This window comes from Lepidochelys olivacea (assembly GCF_965140295.1).
Source record: "Lepidochelys olivacea isolate rLepOli2 genome assembly, chromosome: 5".
Classification (NCBI taxonomy): Eukaryota; Metazoa; Chordata; order Testudines; family Cheloniidae; genus Lepidochelys; species Lepidochelys olivacea.
Genome location: NC_140415.1, coordinates 44,118,357 through 44,144,497, shown reverse-complemented (window position 1 = coordinate 44,144,497; position 26,141 = coordinate 44,118,357). Strand labels below are relative to the sequence as shown.

General features: G+C 42.2%; 1 protein-coding gene across 2 annotated transcripts in view; it reads right to left on the bottom strand.

Moving 5' to 3' along the window:
- PIK3R1 (phosphoinositide-3-kinase regulatory subunit 1) overlaps positions 1-24,733 on the bottom strand; it is a 78,530-nt gene extending 53,797 nt beyond the window's left edge. For both annotated transcript variants that reach the window (XM_084628852.1, XM_084628853.1), the window contains exons 1-2: positions 24,601-24,733; positions 19,084-19,783 (exon numbers count right to left, since the gene is read on the bottom strand). In XM_084628852.1, coding sequence (XP_084484978.1) covers positions 19,084-19,417 — 334 coding nt within the window. In that variant the 5' untranslated portion in view covers positions 19,418-19,783; positions 24,601-24,733. The remainder of the gene's footprint in view (positions 1-19,083; positions 19,784-24,600) is intronic.
- Positions 24,734-26,141: the final 1,408 nt, after the last annotated feature.

Sequence of the window (26,141 nt, the reverse complement as noted above, 5' to 3'; positions counted from 1 at the left end):
CAATTGTCACCTAAGAAACAAAGTGTGCTTGCCAGATTATCTAGTTTTATGGATCTCTCTTATTTACATTAGTTAGTGAAGATATCAGAATACAAAGACAGCAAGATGGCTAAACAGAATCTACTTATAAAGTGCTATGTTTTAAGCACCAGCTGTAATTAAGTTAAGTTTGTGGACCATAATTGGCGGCAATTGTACCATGACTCCAGCAAATCTTTATTTGTACAGGAGATACGCATGGTGAAAAAGCTAAACCAACTTCATTAAATGTGTACCACCAAGAGGAGACAGAGGTGACTAAGGGTATGTGTACACTGCAAATAAAAATCTATGCCAGCTGACTTGGGCTCACAGGGCGTGGGCTCAGGGCTGTTTCATTGCAGTGTAGACATTCAGGCTCAGCCTGGAGTCCAGGCTCCAGGACCCTGCAAGGTGGGAGGGACCAGACCTCAGGCTGAGGTCCGAGTCCAAACATCTACACCACAATTAAACAGCCTCTTCGCCCGAGCCCAAATCAGCTGGCACAGGCCAGGCATGGGTGCCTAATTGCAGTGTACACATACCCTGAGAGACAGAGAGAGAGAGAGAGAGAGACTACCCTCAACCAGAAGTTATGGGCTTGATACAGGAATTATTGGGTGAAATTCTGTGCCCTCCGCTATGCAGTCCAGACTAGATGATCATAACGGTCCCTTTTGTTTTTAAAGTCTCAGAAAGGACTAAGAATAATTGTTTTCCTTTAAATTATTGTATATAGTGTATTATACACTAATTTGGTATACTGTAAATATGGTGGCTCTACACCACAGAGCTGGCATAATTATGTCTCTGGTGGTCCAAATCCCATAGTACTTCTAAGGCAAAATGTCCATTGATCAAATTAAGGGACTGCAGGATGTGTCCCATTGCTGCTAATTCTTGACTATAAATCAGGTCCTAGTCCCAGTGAAATGAAAGGGGGTTTTGCCGCCGGCCTAGGCGGGAGTAGGATCAGGGCCTGCTCTATTTTATATTACTATTCCTTTAAACAAGCAAAGAACCCAGACCCTGGTTCTCATGGGAGACTTCAACCACCCTGATATCTGCTGGGAGAGCAATACAGCGGTGCACAGACAATCCAGGAAGTTTTTGGAAAGTGCAGGGGACAATTTCCTGGTGCGAGTGCTGGAGGAATCAACTAGGGGCAGAGCTCTTCTTGACCTGCTGCTCACAAACAGGGAAGAATTAGTAGGGGAAGCAGAAGTGGATGGGAACCTGGGAGGCAGTGACCATGAGATGGTCGAGTTCAGGATCCTGACAAAGGGAAGAAAGGAGAGCAACAGAATACAGACCCTGGACTTCAGAAAAGCAGACTTTGACTCCCTCAGGGAACTGATGGGCAGGATCCCCTGGGAGAATAACATGAGGGGGAAAGGAGTCCAGGAGAGTTGGCTGTATTTTAAAGAATCCTTATTGAAGTTACAGGGACAAACCATCCTGATCTGTAGAAAGAATAGTAAATATGGCAGGCGACCAGGTTGGCTTAACAGTGAAATTCTTGCTGATCTTAAACACAAAAAAGAAGCTTACAAGAAGTAGATGATTGGACAAATGACCAGGGAAGAGTATAAAAATATTGCTCGGGGATGCAGGAGTGAAATCAGGAAGGCCAAACCACACCTGGAGTTGCAACTAGCAAGAGATGTTAAGAGTAACAAGAAGGGTTTCTTCAGGTATGTTAGCAACAAGAAGAAAAAGTCAAGGAAAGCGTGGGCCCCTTACTGAATGAGGGAGGCAACCTAGTGACTTAGAGGATGTGCAAAAAACTAATGTACTCAATGCTTTTTTTGCCTCTGTCTTCACGAACAAGGTTAGCTCCCAGACTACCGCACTGGGCAGCACAGCATGGGGAGGAAGTGACCAGCCCTCTGTGGAGAAAAAAGTGGTTCGGGACTATTTAGAAACGCTGGATGAGCACAAGTCCATGGGGCTGGATGCGCTGCACCCGAGAGTGCTAAAGGAGTTGGCGGATGTGATTGCGGAGCCATTGGCCTTTATCTTTGAAAACTCATGGCGATCGGGGGAAGTCCCAGACGAATGGAAAAATGCTAATGTAGTGCCCATCTTTAAAAAAGGGAAGAAGGAGGATCCTGGGAACTACAGGCCAGTCAGCCTCACCTCAGTCCCTGGAAAAATCATGGAGCAGGTCCTCAAGGAATCAATTCTGAAGCACTTCGAGGAAAGTGATCAGGAACTGTCCACATGGATTCACCAAGGGCAAGTCATGCCTGACTAATCTAATTGCCTTCTATGAGGGGATAACTGGCTCTGCGGATGAGGGGAAAGCAGTGGACGTCTTATTCCTTGACTTTAGCAAAGCTTTTGACACGGTCTCCCACAGTATTCTTGCCAACAAGTTAAAGAAGTATGGGGTGGATGAATGGACTATAAGGTGGATAGAAAGTTGGCTAGATTGTCGGGCTCAACGGGTAGTGATCAATGCCTCCATGTCTAGCTGGCAGCCGGTATCAAGTGGAGTGCCCCAAAGGTCAGTCCTCGAGCCGGTTTTGTTCAATATTTTCATAAATTATCTGGAGGATGGTGTGGATTGCACCCTCAGCAAGTTTGCAGATGACACTAAACTGGGAGGAGAGGTAGATAGGATACAGAGGGACCTAGACAAATTAGAGGACTGGGCCATAAGAAATCTGATGAGGTTCAACAAGGACAAGTGCAGAGTCCTGCACTTAGGACAGAAGAATCTCATGCACTGCTACAGACTAGGGACCGAATGGCTCGGCAGCAGTTCTGCAGAAAAGGACCTAGGGGTGCCAGTGGACGATAAGCTGGATACGAGTCAACAGTGTGCCCTTGTTGCCAAGAAGGCCAATGGCATTGTGGGATGTATAAGTAGGGGCATTGCCAGCAGATCGAGGGACGTGATCATTCCCCTCTATTCGACATTGGTGAGGCCTCATCTGGAGTACTGTGTCCAGTTTTGGGCCCCACACTACAAGAAGGATGTGGAAAAATTGGAAAGAGTCCAGCGGAGGGCAACAAAAATGATTAGGGGACTGGAACACATGACTTATGAGGAGAGGCTGAGGGAACTGGGATTGTTTAGTCTGCAGCAGAGAGGAATGAGGGGGGATTTGATAGCTGCTTTCAACTACCTGAAAGGGGGTTCCAAAGAGGATCTAGACTGTTCTCAGTGGTAGCAGATGAGAGAACGAGGAGTAATGGTCTCAAATTGCAGTGGGGGAGGTTTAGGTTGGATATTACGACAAACTTTTTCACTAGGAGGGTGGTGAAACACTGGAATGTGTTACCTAGGAAGGTGGTGGAATCTCCTTCCTTAGATATTTTTAAGGTCAGGCTTGATAAAGCCCTGGCTGGGATGATTTAGTTAGGGATTGGTCCTGATTTGAGCAGGGGGTTGGTCTAGATGACCTCCTGAGGTCCCTTCCAACCCGGATATTCTATGATTCTAACCCCACCCACCCCCAACTCATGTGCAACATTTACAAGCACTCTAGTACTAAAAAGAACTTTTCATTGCATCTGATAGGATTTTGAATAAAATATTTTATGTCTTAATTTAGACGAGAACTGCTCACATCTTTTTAACAAGCACATGCATGTTCCAGCTGAACGTTTTGACATACATTGTTTACCACTGTGTTTGACTGACTGGATATTTAGAACAGTAAGATAAGAATCTTCTTTGCTTTCCATTATTTGGTTGGTGTGCCCTTACCGCATCATAATAAAACCCTAGATATTTGCCTTGGAGGAAACATCTGGAGAAAAACCATACCAGCCTATAACTGTCTTCCCTTTTTCACTAAGCTATAAAAGCTAGTCAAAGTTTCTTATCTTTAATCATCATCGAGATACCAATTTGTTTTTCGCTGTGAGATTTAACATAAGTTTGAAAAACATCTGGTATCTGCAGATCTGATTGTTAAACTAGCATAGTCCAGGACAATAATTAATATTCTATACAACAGATGGGTGCAAAATGTTCCTTTAGCTCTGCAGAGCAACAGAATTCTCTAGTCAGCCAATAACCAGCTCAAAAGAAGCCGAGCATCTTAAAATGTTCTGTGGTAAATGCTATTAACCCAGTGATTTACTATACCAAAAAGAAAGTATCCTGCTAAGAATAAGATTAGGAATATTTAGCAGTTTAAATTTCAGACTGCAAATTACACAGATTAAACAAGGACGGGGTTAGTAGATGTCAGCCCTAAATTTGAACCCAAGAGGAAGTTAGAAACACATAAAAGCAGTAGGGAATGCAGGCTAATCCCTCAACTAATAGTAATAAATTACAAATACAGCAGAGCAAAAAGAATTCAACAAAACTCCCAGTGCCCTCAAGGACCCCTTACTAAATGAACAGAGGTCCTTTATTTCCAGATATTTGATACAAAGCAAGCTTTTGCTACTTACCATTGTGTAACTAAATATGTATTCCTAAACGCTTTCTCTTGCTAACAGGCCAAAAAGTGAAGACCACAAAGAGAATTTAAGTTTCAGAACAGGCTTATACTGGAAAAAACCCTCGCTAAGCCTTGCTTTTCATAAGAAAATTGCTTATGTAGGCTAATGAGTAACTATGTTGTTCTGGCTTTAGAACAATTGACTAGATTTGGATTGGCAGGAACATAGTTTAAATTGAATTCAAACCATTGTACAGAATCCACTCCAAACTACTCAAAATAACTTGCCTCAAAAATGTCAAGAGATGACATTTTCTGAAGTTTCTCTCCAGGGAAAAAGTACATTGCAAACAAGTAAAATAAACATGAAATGAAAAAGGAATGGCCAGATCTTGCCTGTACTGCTGTGAGAGGCACAACGGGGCTGGAAAGTAACCACATCTGGCTAGCTAAGAATTCCCCCAGTGCGGTGGAGCTCTCAAATGCTACAAAGTCAACATAGCTGACCCTTGCATCACCCCCTATATCTGGCTCACATATGGGGCTGGTTGGGGTAGGGAGAGGACATGGCTGCAGCACAGTAGACTCTGCCCCTCCCCAGCCAGTTTACAGTCCCTGGGAGACCTCCAACCCACATCAGCTGGCACTGAAGCCTGTAGGGCAGCACCAACCAGCTCAGAGAATCAGGAAGCCATAATGCTCTCCCCAATAGCCCTTCCCAAGCTGGAGGCAATCTGGGCCTAACTCTTTAAATAATGTAGACATTTTTACTCCTCCATCTAACACCATCAGGTAGCAACAGAAACCAAAACCTAGCAATGGAGCATTGGGATGCCCTATTGATAGTGCTGTAGGCAATATGAAGGTGGAAAAGTCTGCAAGAATCTTTCACCTTAGCATCTTATTTCACAGTTTTTAAGGTTTTGGGGGTATTGTCATGTGATTCAACCTTAATTGTCACAATATGTAGTTTCTCTTTGTTAATTTACTAGTATTTTTATACAGGTTTGGTGGACCTCCAGGGGACAGTTCCCTGGTGTGAGGGAGAGAGCTCTGTGTTCACTGGCCTAACCAAAAACCCAGTGACAGAAGATATCAGAAAGGCTGTGACATGCTGCAGTAAAGTCTGGGTGTCTATAACATTTTATCCCTGTTTAAAAGTTACTGGACGTAAGTGCACCAAGAGCATCCCTCCCTATTTACCAATGATATAACCTGTTAGCTGAGGGGAACCTCTGAAGGAGTTCATATCACTAGAACTAGTAAAAAAAAAAAAAAAAAAATCCATTTCCCCCTGAAAATTGAGTTTTTACCAAAAATAAAAAAACCTAAGTATTTCCACTGAAAGTGGTGCAAGGGTGTCTCATAGCATGGGTGGTATAGTTTGGGGGCATTTTGCTTCCATTCTCCTCTATGGGACATGCTCTTCAGCTGAACTATAAATCCTGTGATTTACTACTACCTTCTCCCTTCGTGGTGAGGTGTATCCTCATAGGAGTAGCTGGTTGTGCTGCATCATGGCAGATGTAGTCTGGCCAGAAAAGCTGGCCAATAGAGGAGAAAGGGCACATAAGGCATCAAAATTACCAGTCCTATGAGGCACTGCATGCCGTTTAAAACTAAAATGTTTTGGTTGTCAGCCACAGAGTTTTATGACAAAGTATCAGAATTTTCCTCAGACAGCAAAAACTTTCCATGCTTTTTTTTTTTTTTTTTTTTAGGTCAAAAGCCCAATTTGATGTCAAAACACATTTTTGACAGAAATTTTTCAATCATCCCAAGTCATCCATCAGCGACTGAACTAGGGAGCCCCAGAGCTAAAAGAATATGTTTTTACCACTTCTGTTGAAGAGCTCTGCTCTCACATTAAGGAGCTGCCACAAACTCAAATTCTCTGTGGATTGAATGGGCACAAAAAAAGGAGGCATAACACACAATGACATCAATTACACAAGTAGAATGCTTGACAAATTACTGAAATGTGAAACACATTCACACCATAGTTTACAGATTAGTTTTTAATGTACCAAATATGTTTCAGAGAGGTTCTCCCACTGTGTGAATCACATGCAGTCATATCATCCCCCACCATAGGTCAGCAATAGGTTTTGAACACCCTCACCCTCTAGTTTTCTAGTTTAGACCCTTGCTACTTGAGCTACAGTATTCAATACCAGCCCCTGGAACTAGACTTCACACACACTTTCCAGGGGGTTACACAACTGTTTACTAGTCAGCAGTAGAATACCGGTGATCAAGAATCCTGGATTCCACCGTTGTTTCTGGGAGAGGACTGTGCTCAGAGACAGGATGCCCAAAATTAGTATAATGACAGCTAATATGGTGCAGCGAATAAGATTGAGGTTTGTCACATTAGACACCTGTCTGGGTTCTATTCCCGACTGCTGGAAGGGAGTTAGCATATGCGTTTTGCTAACATTTAAAAAACGGAGGTTGAGATTCAGCAGCTCTTGGCCAGCACTTTCCAGGGTTGGAATTCATGGCCTTAGTCAATAGTAAGGGAAGTAAAGTGCATGGAAATATAGCCAGTAGCCAGAAGAGATGAGATTTGAACTCTAAGACTCACCATTCCTAGCGCAGGAACTTTCTCCTAGGCTACAGAGGTAGAAGTTTGGTCTTTTCCCCTCCAGCTAAAGTGAGTCAGTGATGGTACCCACATCAGATACATTGGGTTTGGCTTAATGCTCCCATTTGTCATTATTAACCCTCTCCCCCCCACCAAAAAAAAAAAAGATAATAAATATAGCGCTTGTCCATATGGTATAACTGATATTGGCATAATTGAAAACAGAAGGAGCAAAAATGGAGACAAATGACAGACCCCAGAGTATTTTAGATTTCTTGTAAAAGAGATAAAGAACAATCTAATAAAAGGCTGCCAAAGGGAGTGATTTTTAAACTCATTCTCCCTCAATCAGTTCATTTTTCAATCAAGCTTCTGTTTATTCAAATTTCACTCAAAGTTTACATTTCTATGTCTTGGTTTTTGCCATTTCAGATGTTTAAAAAAAACAAAATAAAGGTTTAAATCTCCAGTGAAGATTGCATTTCAGTTTAACTATTCAAGGGTTTAACTACTTGTATCAAGCCTGTGCTCCTACTTATAAACACTTATTACCATCATAATTAATAACTTCTGATACCATCCCCTTGTAAATGATTTTGTAATAACGGTCGAACCATGAAACTGCAGACTAAGATATAGGTGCTATTACTCCAGACTGCACTATGGAATCCAAACATCAGTTGTGACAAAGGGAAGTTGAGTTGGTACAAGCATTTGTACCTCCCTGTAATTCATCACAAGACTTCAGGTGACAAGTTATAGCCATATCAACCTTTCCTTGACTGTGCCAATTAAAGGTGAAAAAAGTATTTTAACTTTGAAAACAAACAGCAATGATACAGGAAGGCAAATTTAATACATCCATACAAAGTTACAGTTAAAAAGGCATTTTGTAAGTTATGACAGAGTTTTAATAGTTCTTTTTAAAGTAAAATGTGCAAACAGAAATCAGTCTTAATAACCAAACAGTGGGATATTAATTTCAATTTACATTACTAAATAAAACCTAAGATTACATTTTTTCTTCCCTTCGGTGTCAAAATAACGTAACTAAGTTCTCAAGTTTAGGGTGATTTCAATATAATGACCAAAATATTGTAAGTGCTCTGAATATATAAGGCCTCTCACTATTCTTAAGTATTTATCATGCAATTGTCCTTCTCATTCCTAGCTATTAAAATAATGTAATTCGCCAGATTTCAGCCTTCAGGCTGATTTCATGGTAGTTTATCATGGAAACCAGCTTGGGAGAAAGATATACATGTGAAAGATTTGATGGCCAGCTGTATTGCTAACATCTGTGTTCTTTCACACAAGAAAATGTGGATGTGTAATTGGCACCATACAACTATTTAAGAGGGTATGGTCATTTGCTGGTGGTACAGAATTATTTTTTCTTGGCAAGTACTCAACAGCTGTAAGACAACATGTGTTGCTGAATCTCAAAGTTTTAATTTTCTCATGTACAGCCTAAAGGAAAAGTATTTACTAGTCTAGCGTCTGTTTCAGACAGCCATGAGTTATAGATGGTAGAACAGATTACGATGATCCTGATTAAGATGAGGAGGCCACTTGATATTTGCCAAAGTTTAAATCTGCTGTGCGTGTGCGCAACATATGGAGCTATTAAAAGTGGCGAGTGGGTAGTACAAAAGGCTGAAGGTCACTTAAAGATTAGTCAAAATGGTTGTTTTGTACTTTTAAAACACAACTATAATGAGCTAAATAATGGTACAGATTTGACTAAAATAGCATCATTAAAATAACTGCAGAGCCAAACTAACAGGTGAGTATTCCTTACAGCAAAAAACAGGTAGTTTCTTTGTCAGTCTGGGTTTTTGCAGTACTAGCATGTTTACTTCCCTCTACCAGTCAGTGGGGTCAGGCAACAATCATGCACCTCCCCATGTCTTAGTGTTTAACATACAATTTAAGCTAAATTTTACAAATATACCACTATATTTTGTGCAATGCAAATACAACTCGAAAACTAAACAGTTCAGTTAAAATCTCTGATCATTAACAATTACCAGCTGCATTAGCACGCACAAACATAAAAATTTATAGATTTCTGGATTTAAGAAAAGGAGTACTTGTGTCACCTTAGAGACTAACAAATTTATTTGAGCATAAGCTTTCGTTAGCTACAGCATCCGATGAAGTGAGCTGTAGCTCAAGAAAGCTTATGCTCAAATAAATTTGTTAGTCTCTAAGGTGCCACAAGTACTCTTTTTCTTTTTGCGGATACAGACTAACACTGCTGCTACTCTGAAACCTGGATTTAAGGAATCATTTTTCTTGTTTTGAATAAAACAAGAACATTGTTAGGATTTTGTGTCCTTACAAGTCTACTAAGGACACAATTTCTATATTCTTTTAAAAATAATATCTAGGCTGTTTGTGAAAAGTGAAGCATGATTACTCTTTGAGCTAACTAAAAAGGGCACTTGAAGACAATGTCCTTTGACAACTATCTGTTCAGCATTTCACATTAACTGCAAGAATGGGTCACAGACAGACTAGAGCTTCCTTCGTGCTTGACATTTGTCTTTATGGTGTTTATTACATTACAGAACAATAATAATAATATAGAGGGCAATTATTCAACAGTATCCACAAAGAAAGTCATTAAGAAGAAAAATCTGCCCGACTTTAGTGACTTACACCCAATGCAACTGATTGCACACAGAGTGTAAGCCAAGACAGAATTTGGCACAAGAAGTCATTTAAATCCTCATGTAGGCCAAATGTCTTGATCCTATGGAGAAAAGGCTAACAAAAATGCCTATAACTATGGAAAAAATGACATTTTCCACAGTATTTGTTTTAAAACATCTTGCATAGTAAGGCAACACATATTTGAGGAACAAACAAGATTCAAAAGAGCACTTCAGACTTGGAAGTGGGGAACACACACACACACACACCCATACCCTCTGAAAAGCCTTTTTTTAAGACCAGAAGCCAGCAATACAATATGAAAAGTGGCTTTTCAGAACTTGAATTTTGGTGCTTATTTTTTTTAATCTTTACCATAACAGCCAACTACTTGGCCTTGTTGCTATGTTGCAAGGACCTGACAACTACACTAGCCTTTCTAATTTGCAGATGATCATGACCAAAAATATTATATATATATATAAATAAAAGCACCTAAGAGAAGCCTCCCACAATTTTCAGAGTAGAACTGTACTGCAAAATATATAGCTATTTTGTATACTCAGTTTGCATATTTTGTACATTTTGTTTTTAGCAACTCCATCTAAAATCAACAGCCCAGCAAGTGTCTCTCACAACAGGTACCATCTGCAGATGGAGTTCTCCTCAATCATTTTATAAGATAATGGAGGGGATATTTTCACACTTGCTTCTTCCTCCAACAAAAAAAAAAAAAAAAAAGCAAGAAGATATAAAAGATTCAGTGCTATGAAGTTTCAAGGGTCCACATAATTTAATAGTTCAGAAACTAGGCACTTGGCAAGGCAACTTTCTTCTACTATTAAATGCAGCTTTAGAAAACATTAAACTACAACTAACCAAATCTAAATGTGGGTTAATAGTCAAAAGCCGTGGTCAATAAAGTGACACCTTTGTACTCAGGGCAAACCATTTCCCGTTGTTAGTACTGTAGAGTCACTATAGCTGGGAAAGTAAGCTGTGTTCCGTTCTACCTCAGCTAGCTGTAGACTCCAGAATCTTCATTCCCGTTCATGATGTAACAGGTAGTAAACTTGATTTTCAGATACACTGGCTGATCGGGCAGTTAGAAAATGTTGAGATTTGTAAACTAATGAAGTCACCGATGCACTACCACACTGTTTTACTGTCATGTTTCTGGTTACAGCAGCACTGTTAAGTCAAACATTTACTCCTGGGGGAATTCTGCACCAAAAAATTAAAAATTCTAGACACAATATTTTAAAGTTCTGCAAACTTTGTCAAAACAACACTATATAATCATGCCAGTTTCAATTATTTTGTAATTTATTTCAAAATAAATATCAGCAACTGTGTCTAACAATACAGATGAAAAAATTCCCTCAGCAGTAGAGTGTTAAGTAAACTGCTATGACAACCCAGTGTCTGCTTCTCTGCTCCCCCTCCCCCTCGTCCAGCAGATAAGCCAGACACCCAGAACCTAGCTGTGGGCCGCACCCCCAGCCCAAACACTCACACCCCTGCTCCCCACCAGAGCCCAGGATCCAGAAGGAGAAACAGCCTGATGCTGGGCCCTAGTCTTGTACGGTGTTTCCAGCACGTCGCCTCCTTCCCTCAGGGCGGGCTGGGTACTGCAGCTGCTGGGAACCCTCCAGCTCCTTCCCCATCCCCCAGGCAGCATCTTCTATTTGTGAGCTGGGCTCTGCCAGGTCCAGAGCCCCGTAGTGGTGGCCAACAGCTCTGCAGCCCATTTTTGTGGGAGGAAAAGGAAATTCTGTACATAACATTGATTTCTGCACAAATTCTGCACTGTAATGCAGTGAACATTTCAGAAATGAAGTTCACAACTCTAAGGTTGTTAATATTAAGGCACCAGCAGCAATCCTGAGAACTTCCTGGAAGCCTTCATCTAACTGGCAAATACATTTACTGAATAAGATAAAGACTCTTCCCTTCTCCTGGCAATTTCCTTCTTTTTCCACCCGCATGGTAGGGTTGCTAGGTGTCCAGTTTTCAACCAAACACCCAGTCAAAAAGGGTCCCTCCCCAGCCTGGTGAAAATGAGCAAGTGAGCGAGGGTGGGGGAGAGCAAGCGACAGAGGGAGTGGGGATGGAGGGAGTGGGGCAGGGCCTCAGAGAAGGGGCGGAGCAAGGGTGTTCAGTTTTGTTCAGTCAGAAAGCTGGCAACCCATAATAGGTTGGGAGGGAACATGATCTATTTCCTCCACACCTTGGAGAGAAGGATGGACTCTCCTCCTCAGAGTGTGTTTGTGTAGGGAAAAAGGAAGGAAAGAAATAATGAGCCCTTGGCATCTCTTCTCCCCACACCACTAGGGTTCATCTGCTCACTCTTCCCTCCGCTGCCAGCGGAAAGTGCTGATGTAGTGTTCCCATCAGCTTTGCAGTGCAGCAAAGCAAGTGAAGCACCAAATCAACATTATTTCTTAGTAGAGGAATCTTAGAACTATGCAGTCTCACAGCTCATACAGCATCAAGTATAGCTGAACTTGCATGTCATCAAATAGCCATCACTTCCTAGAGAAGTGATGCTCCAAGCATACTTCTCAAATGCCCCTTATTTTGAAGGACATCACTCATTTTATTTCCCACGTTACCTATATTTCACACAAAGCATCTCCCTTATTGCTACTGTTGAACATTATTTATATTGGAAAGAAATAATTGCATTGAGGTTAATTACAATAAAGGAATGAATCCTACAGCATTTTAATTTTCAGGCATAAATAAAGTTTTTAGTCCCCCTCCGTTTCGGCCTTTGCCACACACTGCATCCCACAATTGGTCATCGACAGGTTGAGCAGTATGGGGAAAGGGAGTCCCAACACTTTGGCGCATGCGCCATTGTGGCGGGGTATGCACCCCAGACAGGCCCTGAAGGGGTTAACGTGGGCCTTAGAGGCCAATTATAGTATCTGGCTGCACCTGGAAGGAATACCAAGCTTAACTGAACATGAAGCCCAGGTAGACAGGAGCAGGCTGGTTAGCATAAAGCCAGGAAGTCAAGAGCCAAAGAAGGCTGTAAAGGGGGAGTGTGCCATCACTCTCCGGGACCAGAGATGGGGGAGGAGAAAACCTAGAGGGAGAATAAACCCTGGGATCCTAGCCCTGGAAGAAGGAATTGTGGGGAAAGAATGCCTGAGAGGGCTGAGTAGGAGGAGCCCAGGTAAACAGCAGCAAGGAGCACAACTGAGCAGATCTTGGCTGCTCATTATTGGGTTCCAGCCCAGGGACTCTGTGTAGAGAACAGGCCTGGGTTCCCCTACAGCTAGTCTGGAGGCACTTTGTTACCCTGGGAGGACTATATAATGGCCTGGCCGGATGACTGAGTCACAAAGAGGGAGCACCCCGAGTCGAGGAGAGAGAGAGAGAAGGGTCACAGCGTGAGTAACCAATGGAAGAGGGCACCACACCACACAGGAGCTGGTCCCCAGAGGAAGGCACAAGGAAGTGCCCCCTATAATGAATGTACCCCATCACAGCCATCATGTTTGACTTGCTGATTTGTATCTATACAGCAGAATAGAGAAAGGAGGGTTTAAAAATCTAGGCTGAATTTCTGTGATGACGCTGAATAGCCTCTACTCGTGATTATTAAATGCTTTGCATACCCTTTGAGCGAGTTCATTGTTAACAGATGTGACAGTTTTAAATTGTACAGGAAGTAACCAAGCTCTTTAGAACAGTAAAAGTGAAACAAATGGCTAACGTGAAATTCTGGTCTGACTGCCCACCTTATTCTGCAAACTCAGTTTTAAAAACTGAGGACAACTTAGCATATAAAATTCAATCTGAAAACATTTCTGTAAATTAATGAAACTTCAGACCCCAGAGTCTAAGATCCACTTTCAGCAAACTGATTCAGATATGCATAAATTATATTCTATGAAGACATTTGGTCAGATGAGCACTGAGTCAAAAACCAGGGAACCTAACAGGGCTACAAGTAACCTGTTAATTTTGGATTAAGATAAGGATTTGTAGGGCAGAGGAAGGGAATTGCTCACCTAAACTGTAAAACATGAACTTATTATGTCCATTAAAGTCACACGGATGGATTCTCCAGCCTGCTAAGGCTATTTTGCATTGTGTAAACTTCAAGAGGCTACGGAAAGCTAAGACAAAATCCCTGCTGTGTTGGGGAACGCTCCCCTGGTGGAAGTGGCTCTGCTATCTATAATGCCAGCATCCCCATGCCTCCCTTTTTCCTCCGTACACCAGGTGCATGTCAGGACAGGAACTCTGTACCAGTGGCACAAGGTAAGGCTGGCTATTTGCAGCATAGCCCTGACCAGCACTGAATCAGTGCCCTGTAGCTCCTCCTCCCACCCTTCCCACAATCATGATCCCACCCAGATGCAGTAGAAAAATCAACCCCATGCAAACCAGACTTGTTCTGAATTCAGAGAAATTAGAAGGAGGAGGGAAGATACTCAGAATGAAAAGTCCTAAAATTTCATGTAACTAACCAGAATTCTGGCCCTCTGCAGTCTCCTATAAATAACTTAAATGGGACAGTCAGTTCAAATGGTGCCCTAAAATTATAGTTTACAGTTAGTAAAAAGTGCTTTTATATAATTTAAGATTGACAAATATTCTAATAGCTTATAAATTTTGAATAATAAAGAGTTTATGCAGTTTATAAACAAAGGCTTTGATACTGCAAATGTTAGGAGTAATTTTAATTTTACTCGTGCCATTAAATTTAATAGGACTACTAACATGTGCAGTTATTCATCTGGGCCAAAAACTGTAGCTATGATCTAGTGCATGGAAACCTGAAAGTGAAGTTAACTAGAGACTGACTAGCATGAGAAAAATACGAAAACAACAAAAACGTAAAACATAAATAGTCAAACATTAGATTATTAAAAATTCTCTCAACTTTAGACAATGACAGACAAATTCATTTTAAGGACCTGGTATGGTATATATGGTATAAAGAACTGTCTTTCTGATAAGCTCACTAAAACTATTATCATTGTGTCTATATTACACACACACAGAGTTGGCTCAAATTACAGAACAAATAAAAAGCACACAAACTACAGACAGACAGTTACAGTAAAGAAAGATGTCATTATTTCCAATTCCTCCATCAGTCTGTCACTTTGATTTACAGCAGTTTCAAATTGTTAAGCAATGAAAATATAAACTTGACCAAATACAGTCAAGCAAGTTTCTCAGCAAGCATTAATGTACTCAAAATGCATTCTAGGGGTGTGCAGAGCAATACGTTATTATCCTGGGAAGAATCTTGTTGGCTTGCTGCCATGTTAGTTTGGCTTGTAGACAATACTAACTATTCCATTCCCTGCAGCAATTTTTAAACCAGAACCAGCCATCTGAAAATCAAATGCACTTTTAACTACTCTTATTTTCGTCTGGTACTGTATCTCCCATTTCACCTACAGGTCTCATCCCAGTGACACTTTGCACTTTTTTTTTTTGGGTCCAAATTACTTTTTTCTTGTGTTTATATTTAACATTAGTTTCTATCCCCTCCTTTCAGTTTGATTTCCCCCTTCCCCTCAACCCATCCTCTTTTGTCTCCAGTATTTGGTGCACATACTCTGTACCTTAATTTAAGAAGTTTGTATGGTGAGTTATTTAACAACAACAAACAGATCCCTTTTCAATCTTTACTTTTTTCTAATTTGTCTCAAGTAAACATACAAGCTTTTAACTCTTTACAATGCCACTTGGACTTCAGAGTTTTGTGTTTCCCTCACAACTGTGCAGAGAACGCCATTCAATGATCTTTACGTGCTAACTGTATAGTCAACTGTTACAAGATACACAGAAACCCCTGAATTCAAACAAGTCTTGGGGAAGTAAAGGATTTTTACCAGGAAGTTACAGGTCTAGGACTGCAAAAATGATTTTTAAAAGTTTCTGCAAAAACTCACTCTGGCTGTTGGCCAATCTCCTTTCAAATTATTAAATTCTCTGTTAAATTTGGCACGTTTTGCAGTTTAGGTCACTAGACCTCCAAGGTAATCAAAGAATGCTAATCTCACATTTAATTAATACTCTGTATTAAACCAAGAGCTAGGGGAGATTCTGCCACTGGAGCTCTGGGCACTGTCCCACTCAAAAAGGGAGATACCTATTTTCGTCTGGGATTTTTACCAGCACATTGCACTCATTCATACACAAGCCAACAATGGGCTCTAAGGCAATATCAGAATTTCACTCAACAGCCGGAGCCAGAGCTTGCAGAGGTGTCCATAATGAGCACATTCCATAAGGGGCTCAAAAGCATCAACATTAGCCGTGTGACTTCTCTGAAAAGTTTGACAGTCACTATAAAGCTCTGAGGGTAACTTTCTAAATTGCCCTCAGGTAAACATGGAGAGACATGTGGAGCTCAGGCAAGTTACTATGCATCACCTAAATTTCTGACTCAGCAATCACTACCTGTTAATGGTGACTGCCTCAGCACATAAGGCAATAAATATATTCCACTCCTAGCCTGCTGTATTTTCAAACGAGCACTGCCTAGTAGAGTTGCTCACTTCTTGTTTTTACTGCCCACCCAAGTAAGTTATTCTGCAGGAAACAAGTTTAGAGCAGAAATAACCAATCTTTACCAGACTTGTAGTCGCATCAAAATCAGTCTGTTCCAGTTGCCAAAAAGACAATGAAAGGTTGGGACTTTGAAAAGTACCTAGTTGAGTCAGGAATGTAAAGCCCATTTGCAAAAGTTAGGCAGGCTCTTCCATGCTTAAATCCCATTGAAAGCCAATGGGATTTAGGAGGCTGGGGCAGATTAAATATTTAGATGCCTAAAGATACAGATAGGGTGCCTAATGGGATTTCCAAAAGTGTTTAGACACCCAACTCCCAACCGATGAAATGAGCTGTAGCTCACAAAAGCTTATGCTCAAATAAATTGGTTAGTCTCTCAGGTGCCACAAGTATTCCTTTTCTTTTTGCAAATACAGACTAAAACAGCTGTTACTCTGAAACCAACTCCCACTGAAATCAATGGGAGTTAGGGCCCAAATCCTTAAAGATACATTGGCATTTATCTGCCTCTTTAGGTGCCCACATTCATCATTTAGGCACCACTGACATTTTCATAGGCACCAGCATCTAAGTACCCATGGCACCTAAGTCAACCTCTGTAAAGCCACCTGAGCGCTGATGCTGTTCCACAGCTAAGCTAGGGCTCCAAGCACCTCTTCAAGTCTAAGTCCCGGAGACACCAAAATAGGATTCTTAAAGTACAGTAGGCAGCGGAACACTTATCTCACCAGTGGGGCCCAATCCTGTAGGCATGCTCAGAGCCTAATACCTGTTACCTGCCAACCCCTGCATCAGGAGGGTCGGGGGTAGGCTACCAATAGGCGCAGGAGCAGCAAAGCACATGCAGAAAAGGCAACGAGGGCACACGGCAAGTATAAAACAGGTTTCAAGTACAAGCAGGAGATACAGTTCTGGATGCTAGGGCATGGGCTACCTAAGAGGCTGACCCAGCTTAGGTGCCTAACTCCAGGAGAAGATTCACAGCTGATGATCTCGAGTGGAGAGGTGGCTATCTCTGGCCCATCAGCCACATGCCCCAGGTCAGCCAATTAGATGCCTAAGCCCTTCTTCCCACCACTTCACTTCTGAATAGCTTAGCAAAGTTCCTGCCCAGTTGATCAGCTTCTGAAAATCCCTTTCTAAGTGCCTAAACTCTCTTCATGTATTGTATGGGAAGCTGGGAGCCTAGTCTGGGGCAGACCACCTAGGGATTAGGCATAACAATGACAAGCAGAGCAAAACATAAGTACTTTTAAAGACTTGGGCCTGGGTGATTTGAAAATCCCACTAGCTGACTAAATACTTTGAGTAATTTAGGCACTTAGGGCCAGAGTTTAAAAATGGGATATAGATGCTTTTAAAAATGTTACCCAGGGTCTAAGTCCCTATGATCAAAACACTAAGAGTTATAAGTAATTCATAAATATTCAAGGTTGGGTCACTGTGAAGAATAAGTCATGTGAGTTCTTTATTAAGCCTCCACCACATTTTAAAGGTGTGTTTTAGAAATTTCCATTTAGTTATGTATGATTTTCTGTATTCCCTTTCCGGTCATTGTAGATTATCAAAGCAGCTATGTTTAAACAGAATCTCCCATAACCAGCTGCCATCCCACTCCATCTGATTAACTAATGTCATGATTTTGAGTAACACAACCACCTCCACATCCTTGGTAGCACGATGTGACGTCACTGTATATGATGATTGTGCCACCATAGAAATCAGGGTGATTTAGACAAAAATGCTACTATACGTAGTTAATTATTGGTAAAAACAAACAAAACAGAAAAAAAGGAAACTGTTACAGAACAATTACTTAAGTGATTTTTTTTTTTAAGCATTTCTGCACTTGAAATAAGGACTAATGCAAAAAGTGTCCTTTAATTTAAATATCAAAATACTGTCTGCTGGGCTTGCCTGGTTTCTTTTGGTAGACTATGTCTACATTGACCTTACAGTGGCGCAGCTGTACCGCTGCAGCTGCACCACTGTAAGGTCTCCCATGTAGCCGCTTGATGCCAGCAAGAGAGAGCTCTCCCGCTTGCATAATTAAGCCACCCCCAATGAGTGGTGGTTGCTATGTAGGCTGGAGACACTCTCCCGCCACCACAGTATTGTCGACACTGGCACTTTTGTGGGTGAAACTTTTGTCGGTCAGGTGTGTGGGTTTTTTTCCCCCACACCCCGGACCAACAAAAAGGTTTTGCCGACAAAAGTGTTAGTGTAAACATTGCCTAAAAGTTTGAATTTTAGTAGGTAGATTACACAAATCATCTTAAGACAGATATTTACTTACAATTTTCAATTAAACTCCCTCCAATGTCAGCTACGGACCATAGACCAAATCCTACCTTAATTCTGACCACCATGTTGCAGAAGTTAGGCAAGAATGTTCTTAAAATGTAGGAAGTTCTTTCTCCTTTATACAGAAAAAAAACTAGACACTTTCTGGACAGGGAACACGGTAAAAGAACTAGAGTTTCTTCTATGATAATTCTATTACTTATTTTATAAATACTTGATCTTACTGTAAGAGAAAATGTTTAACGTTAGAAATATTTTCACCTGGGGTTATATCTATCTTTTTAAGCCATTAAACAAAAGAATTTTACAGTGGGAATGCAATATTTGCAGAGAACTCCTGCTAGTGAATTTGATGCACCAAAAATGGAAAAACTGCCATCAGCTTTTTCTGCTCATTCTCCATATGAAATCTTTATAGGATTTCTATAAATTGCTGACTACAGTTTTGCCAGTTTTGTCCTATACACAAACATATTTAAATGAAAAACTGTGGAACAGAGAGAAATCTAGTAAGAGAAAAAATGTTACAAGAAAAACAATTATTGAACTAACAGCACTAACCTTGCTGCTCACTGTCTGCTTCAACTTTTGCAGAACTTGGTGCTACAGGAAGGGGTCGAGGAGGACGAGGCTTCGGAGTCGGGGGAGATATTTTTTTTCTTCCAATATATTCTACGTAAGTTCCTGGAAAATCCCCCCTCTCCCCTGTGGTTTCATTACTGCCGTTCAACCAACCAATTTCCTCAGGCTTCGCTTCTTCCCCTTCACTAAATCCAAGTGCTACTAAGGTACCTTTATTCACAGTTAATATATCTCCTAAGTGCAAGTCAATGTCTTCTTCTCGCTCTTTTTTGTAGTCATATAAAGCTCTGTACTGGTATCCTTCTGCACTCATCTTGGCAAATATTTTAACATTCAATAATGTAATTAAACAATAACAAAACTCAAGTTGTCCAGATTAATCTTTATGTACAAACAGATTAAAAATGTACTAAATGGGATAGTTAAAATGTCAATAGCAATTCCTAAAGAATACAATCCTCCAAAGATTCAAAAAGCACCAGGATCCGGTATTATGTTGCTGATGTGTTCCACTTCTTCAAGTCTAGATCAATATTCTTCCAATTAATTCCTTTTCTGGGTTTCCTGGCACTCCTGGGACCAAGAATTCAAGTTTAGCTGAATTTTACAGCCTGTTACACCTTCTTCTGATGTACTTGCCATAGAACTTTCATTATTGAGCTCCGTGCACATGCTGTACCTAGAAAAAGAAAAAAAAGATTCATGACATTGTTTCAGACTTCATTAAGTTTGCAAGACTTCAACTATGTTACATTTAAGTTATATGCAAGACATACTCCTGAAAGCATGGGAGAGGTCATACATTCCCATGGAAAGGCTGAAAAGAGGGTCAAAATCACACCAAAACTATGGCCCTTTACACATGCTAATTTTCCAAAGTCTTATCTGGTCAGAAGAGACCAATTTAAATCCTTCAGTCAAATAGGAGGTATGTCCCTCTGAACCACCATGTCTCAAGACACATGGCATACACTGCGGATACCGGGGCACCTGCAGAGGGCTAGCTGCTCCATACTTCTTCCCTCAGCACACTCAGCTGTCTAACCTCGCAGCAGGACTCCATCTAATGCCTTTCTGCTAGCACATGGCCCCAACCTTTCTTCACAGGAGATATGTCAGAACAGAATGGGAACCCACTAGAATTAGTGATGACATGGCCAGAATTCACATCAAGGGTATTCCCCTGAAGTTTTACCGGAGAATGAGGATGTGCACAATTGTTTTCCTGTAAGCCCAGGGACCTCCATACATGCTTGCATAGAGGAGCTTACTTGCTGTTTGGGGGGAGGGGGGGAAGGGGAGTGACGAATGATGCTACTTTTACTAAGCCTCCCTCCCCCTCCAACAGATTGTTTGGGCCCTTTTAGCACGGTTTCCTTTAATTTTCATGCTCTGTGCAACAGAAGTCAGAAGTCATCCTGCCCTCTCTCAATTTTTCTTTAATTATGCTATGTTATGTTTTTGGTTAGGTGAGGGTCTTCCCCCTCAATTTTTAATTTGTTTTTCTAGTGGTAAAGTATGTTACTCAGCAACTGAAAATGACACACCCAGACCACCTAAGAAGGAGCAGTTGAGCAGGGTTGAGAGAGTGGGTGCTTAAATTACTTAACACAAGAAACTATAGGTCTGAAAGTTCAATCAAGTCTAACTAGAAAGCAATGAGTAAAAACACTGTTGAAAATAACCTTTTAATATATAGTAACAAAGATATGCAGAACAACAGTATCCTTTTAAACTGTATTATTTCAACTGTTTTTCCTTTGCATCTATTTACGTCCAATCATAAGGATACCTGTGTTGGGATACCAAACTGCTGTGTTGGGATACCAAAGAGTGCGAACTATTCAGTGTCACACTGAAAAACTTTTAAAATGCATCAGAATAAAAGTCTTAAGAGTTATGTAATATGAGTAGGCAATAATTCTACTGTATATTGAAGTGCTGTGCAAGTGTAAGAAATGTTCATAAACTAGTTTAATGTAGTAGAAAAAATCCAGACTGAATAGTCCCATATCAAAAAGAACAATGTGAGAACAAAGGGCCTGATTCACTGGTATGTTCGAAAAATTTTGCACTGCTCAGGTAGCATGAAGCTGCCCTAAGCCCAGTTTAACTGGGCACTGCTGGATTCATCCTGAATAGTAGAATCCTCAAGAGACACAGCACTGCCATAGGGGCTGCTGCATCACCCTCCATCACAGCTACCAAGGGAGGGGGGGCATAAAATCCTTGCTCCTGGCTAATTTCTGGCTGCTATAATGGCACCTGGCACACCATTGCAGTTGGACCAGGAAGGAATTATTGAAGCCACGCTTGCACACAACTAGTGGCCCAAACAATGACATAGAAGTTGCAGATAGTATGCTGGAGTAGAGGTGGTGTCTACCAGGAATAACGGTTTCCGCAAGGTTAGACCACAACATCAGGCCTGCCTGTCAATTTTGGGTGAGGGGACAGCAGCCATTTTGTCTTGCTACCAAAGTTCCTCACATAAAGCCCAGTCAGTCTTTATACACTGATGGGCAAATGTGGTTAAAGACTTTAAAAAACAGCAATAAATGACAGTCTTAGATATTAGTTTAGCTGTATGGCAACGCTCTCTTTAGAAAAATCAACCGTGTCACCAGTTCTTTATTTTGTCCTGTTAAGATGTTATTCCAAATGGAGTTATATTGTCTCTATCTTCAGACATTTGAGTTAAAAATAAATAGCTAAGAGACTGCCTTAATTATTATTCAGCTAGGGGAGTTTAAAGGGGGGGGGGGAAGACATACCATTGGCAAGAAACATTGCTATATTTAGGGAGGAAATATGAATGAATAGTCAGGTGGCAGACGGAGTGGAGTAGTGCACAATGGGGTAGAAGGAGGATTGTAAACATACCAAATGCTAATTTGTTCTATTTGCAGCCTAAGGGCTTGATCCTGAGGAGATAGGAGTACTTGTAACCTTATCAATCCTTAATTCTGGGCAGAATTCCACTACAAAATGCCTTGTGCTAACACCACTTACTTAAAATTAAACACTAGATTGCTAGAGGTTCCTACACATCATCCCCCACTCAGATTTTTAAGTATTTTCCTCCATATCCAAAAAATAATGTTCTGGCACCCACACCTGTGGTACCAAAGCATTTCCTCCCACAGCAGCATTCCTCTGTTGACTAACTAAAAAGGAAAATGTATCTGCCTTCCACCCCCATGAATAAATACTGCTTTCAGTCTTTGCCAGGCTGCAGGGAGACTTGCTTCAATTTGCTCACGTTCACATGTATCCACAAAATACTTCTATATCATCAGAGTAACAAAAATCCACCCCCTCTCCGCCCCCAATAGACTTCACACAAGATACAATTGTTCCTATCATACATGCATTCATCTGACCTTTCTTTCCAAAGATTCCCTAATCCACTGTGGGGGAAAAGAAAATTCCTAGAAAAATCTGCCTAGCATAGAAACTTTCCTTCTCTAATTATCACATGAGCTTTGTCAGCAGACCGGATCAACAAATTTAGAGATGCAGTGCAATGCACTGAAAGAACTGAAATAGAAGTTCAACAATGGATATTTGCTTGACTAACTTCTCCCCACTAGGTGTCTACAAGGTGCAATTCAAATTTCAGTTATCGCTACAATGAAAGTGTGATGCTACCATTCTCTAAATAAAAATAAGAAAGATAAGTAGCTTGTTTGGATGTTATTTTGCTAAAGAAAAGAAAATTAATATAATAAACCAATGAAATACCATAAAATATATTGTATATGATTTATCACACCGTTTATAATGCCTTATCCTTAGATGAAGCACTTTAAGCATCTGTGGTTTCCTGCACTGAATTAATTCAAATATTTTTACATAGACAAACTACACTGATCAATTGCAGATTCCTGCAAGAAATGCCATTCTGAAATTTAAGCAGACATTCCATAAAATATTATATATACACTGACTGCAAGGCCATGCTGGAGATAAATGACAGCATCTTGAATTTTTTTTTTTTTTGTATTTTTACCAATTTATATTGCAGCCAGGCCTAAGTGTCTTTCCATCCTATTAAGAGGAAGGATAAGTAATCCCCTCTGGAATCCTCCTCTGACAGGCAGTTAAGAGGTCACCCATAAACTGAAATCACTTCTGCAAGGAAATCAGATTTCCATCAGTCAGAGGGACAGAATTCTGTCCCCACAGGTGTAGGATTGGGGGACAAACTAACAATTGTCAACACAACATACTGCAAGTACAGCCAATCCATCGCTTGGAGGCAGGGATTTGGCAACCAAGTGTACTTTTTCCTCTCACTTATGGACCAGAATCCTTGAACCATTAGATTGTTTCTACAAACCCAGACAGGAAAGTTGCAATACACTTAACAAAAGCTATTCTTCCTTCAAATACCACCATTAAGATTCAGAAAGCAATGCACTTTCTCAAAAGTAGTATAAAATATTCCCATACCAAGCTGCTAAATATTTCCAATGAAAAAAAAGTTTGTTGTAGAAATCTGTACATAAACTTGCCAAATTGGAAGACATTAGTTATATTACTAAGTAACTCTGAAATGGTTTTTTTGTTTTGTTTTTTTAACTATATGGGGAAAGTTTTCAGAGATCACAAATCTCCCAACATAAATGCAAGTAAATATTAATTTATTTTTAAAAAGTTTCTAAACACAGTCCATTAAAAATAAAAGCAGGAATAAATGCATTATGTACATATACCTGGAAGCTCTAATGAGAATAAACCAACGGGGCAGTTTTTCATGTGAAGTTGTACGGATTGCTCATAGTGGCTATGAGCAAGAGATTGAATGCTGACATTTAAATCTAAAGCTGCAATGCTATGAAAGCTCTTCAACAATATAAAGATTTAACATCTTGCAACGCTCATACACCACACATATCATTGAAGTAGGAAGTGCCGTCCACTCTTTAATTTGCTAAGTCAGCCAATTCCTTTATTAAAAAAGAATCGCTACTACAGTTTGGGGACACCATGCCTGCTTTGGTTCCTGACGAGAAGTTAATAAACGCTGAAGTTTAAAAGTTGGGAGCGTCCTGCGACCCTCTCTCCCTTCCCCAAGCCCCGGTGCGGGTCGCGGCGCGGTCTAACAAGGGAGCTGGCTCCCGCAGCAACTGCACAAGACGCTGCACACAAAGGGGAAAGTGGCTCCTGCAAAGAGCCTGGCTAGCTGCACAGGGCAAACCCGGAGCGCTGTCTCTCGCCCGCTCGGCCACGGGCAGGACCAACTACGGGCTTTAAGCTAGGTTTTTAACAGCCCAACGCCCCCCACCGCGGGGACGCAGGCTGCCTGCAGCACGGGGCAGCGCTTCCTGCCCTGCCTGCCTGCCTGCCACCACCCCCGGCGCGCGGGGCTCAGATCCTGCCCCCGCTCCGAGAGGCCCCGGCCGTGCAGGAAGGAGCCCAGCGCCGAAGCCCCCGGCTCGCTCGGGCAGCTCTTCCCCGGGGCAGGCGGGGCCGGGCGCGTACAGCCCTTACCGTCCGCAGCGGCTCCGCGCCGTCCCTCGCTCCCTGCGGCCGGGAGCCCGCTCCAGCCCCTGCACCCGGCACCGCCGTCGCGTCCCGCTCGCCTCCCGCAGCTCCGCTCGCCGCCCCAGCGCCCCTCCGCTCGGTGCCCCCTCCCGGCCCGGCGTGCGCCCCGCCTCCCCACGCCCGACCAACCCGCTCCGGCTGCGAGGGCCGGGCGCCGCCCACCCGGCCGCGCTGTCATGCAGCGGGCAGCCTCAGCGCTGGCCGCGGCCCCGGGCGCCTGCTGGGTCCGGCCCGGGTCCTGCGGCCGCCGCGCTTCCGGCCGGGCGGGCGCCGCCTGGAGCCGCTCTCCCGGCCTGCCCGGAGACCCCCCAGCAGCCCCGAGAGGGCGGAAATTGGGGCCCTCCGTTGCCCCACCGCCCCGCGGGTGAGCAGAAGGAAATCAAGGCCCGCAGCTGCCCCTCGGTTACCCCGCAGGGACCCCGAGGCCCGCTGGCTTTTCCTGGCCGTGGCAGGTGAGGGGGCAGCCGAGTTGTGCGTGGCGCTGTACGCACAGCCCCGGCCCCCAAGGCAGGCCACTGGCCTTGTGAATCCAACTCAGCGCAGCAAAGGACATCAAGGCACAAAGGGGAAGGAAGGGAAACGGGGGAGGAGAGTTGGGCCAGTGAGAGATCACCCTCCTCTCGGCATCCTGATCCTCTTTGGGTGTTTTGTTTTGTTTTTTAATAATAATGTAATACATGAGGGTCGGGTTGAGAGTGTCCAGAAGGTACCCGTGTGGGTGTATTATAGGTACCCACTGCAACGCAGTGTCCTCTTCATTGGTGGCTGACCCAATGGCATGATGCAACAGGATGGTGTTGTGTCAAAACATCATCCTGTCACAATGTGATGATATTTCCCAAGTCCTCAAACTTGACCATGGGACAGTCCTATTTAAAAAACGAGGCTAGCCTGCAAAATCTGGTACAGATGGTAACGAACCCTTGTGCACTGCTCACCTCCATCCAGTGGTACATGCTCTAAGCTGTAGCGAACCCAGAGCTGCGAAGGACCTAAGTGTCACTACTGTGAACAGCCCTGGTTTGGCCGGGGGGGGGGGGGGGGAAGGGGAGGATAAAGCAAGAAGCACAGTGAAATGGGAGGCAGTGGGAACCAAGATATTAGGCAGGTATAATTAATTATCATTTTACAGTGCCAAAGTATGCTAGGCTCCACACAGTACAGATTAAAAAGATATAGTCCCTGCTCCAAAAGAATTTACACTCTAAATTGTATATGTGACAACAGTGGGTGTAACAAAAGCACATGGGTTGCAGCAACAGGATCGTGCAGTTAAGGCATATACACATCATGCTAGAACAGGTATTTGATTGTAAATTAAATAATAAATATGTATACAAATGTTATGCTTTACTTGTGGGTGTCAGTGTGCAAGTGGGTCTTGAGGGATTTCAGTGAGAGAGTGGCTTGGCAGGTCAGTTCTGGAAGGACATGTAATGCATAGAGGCCAGCAGCATGGAAAATCATGCAGAGACAGCCATGCAAGA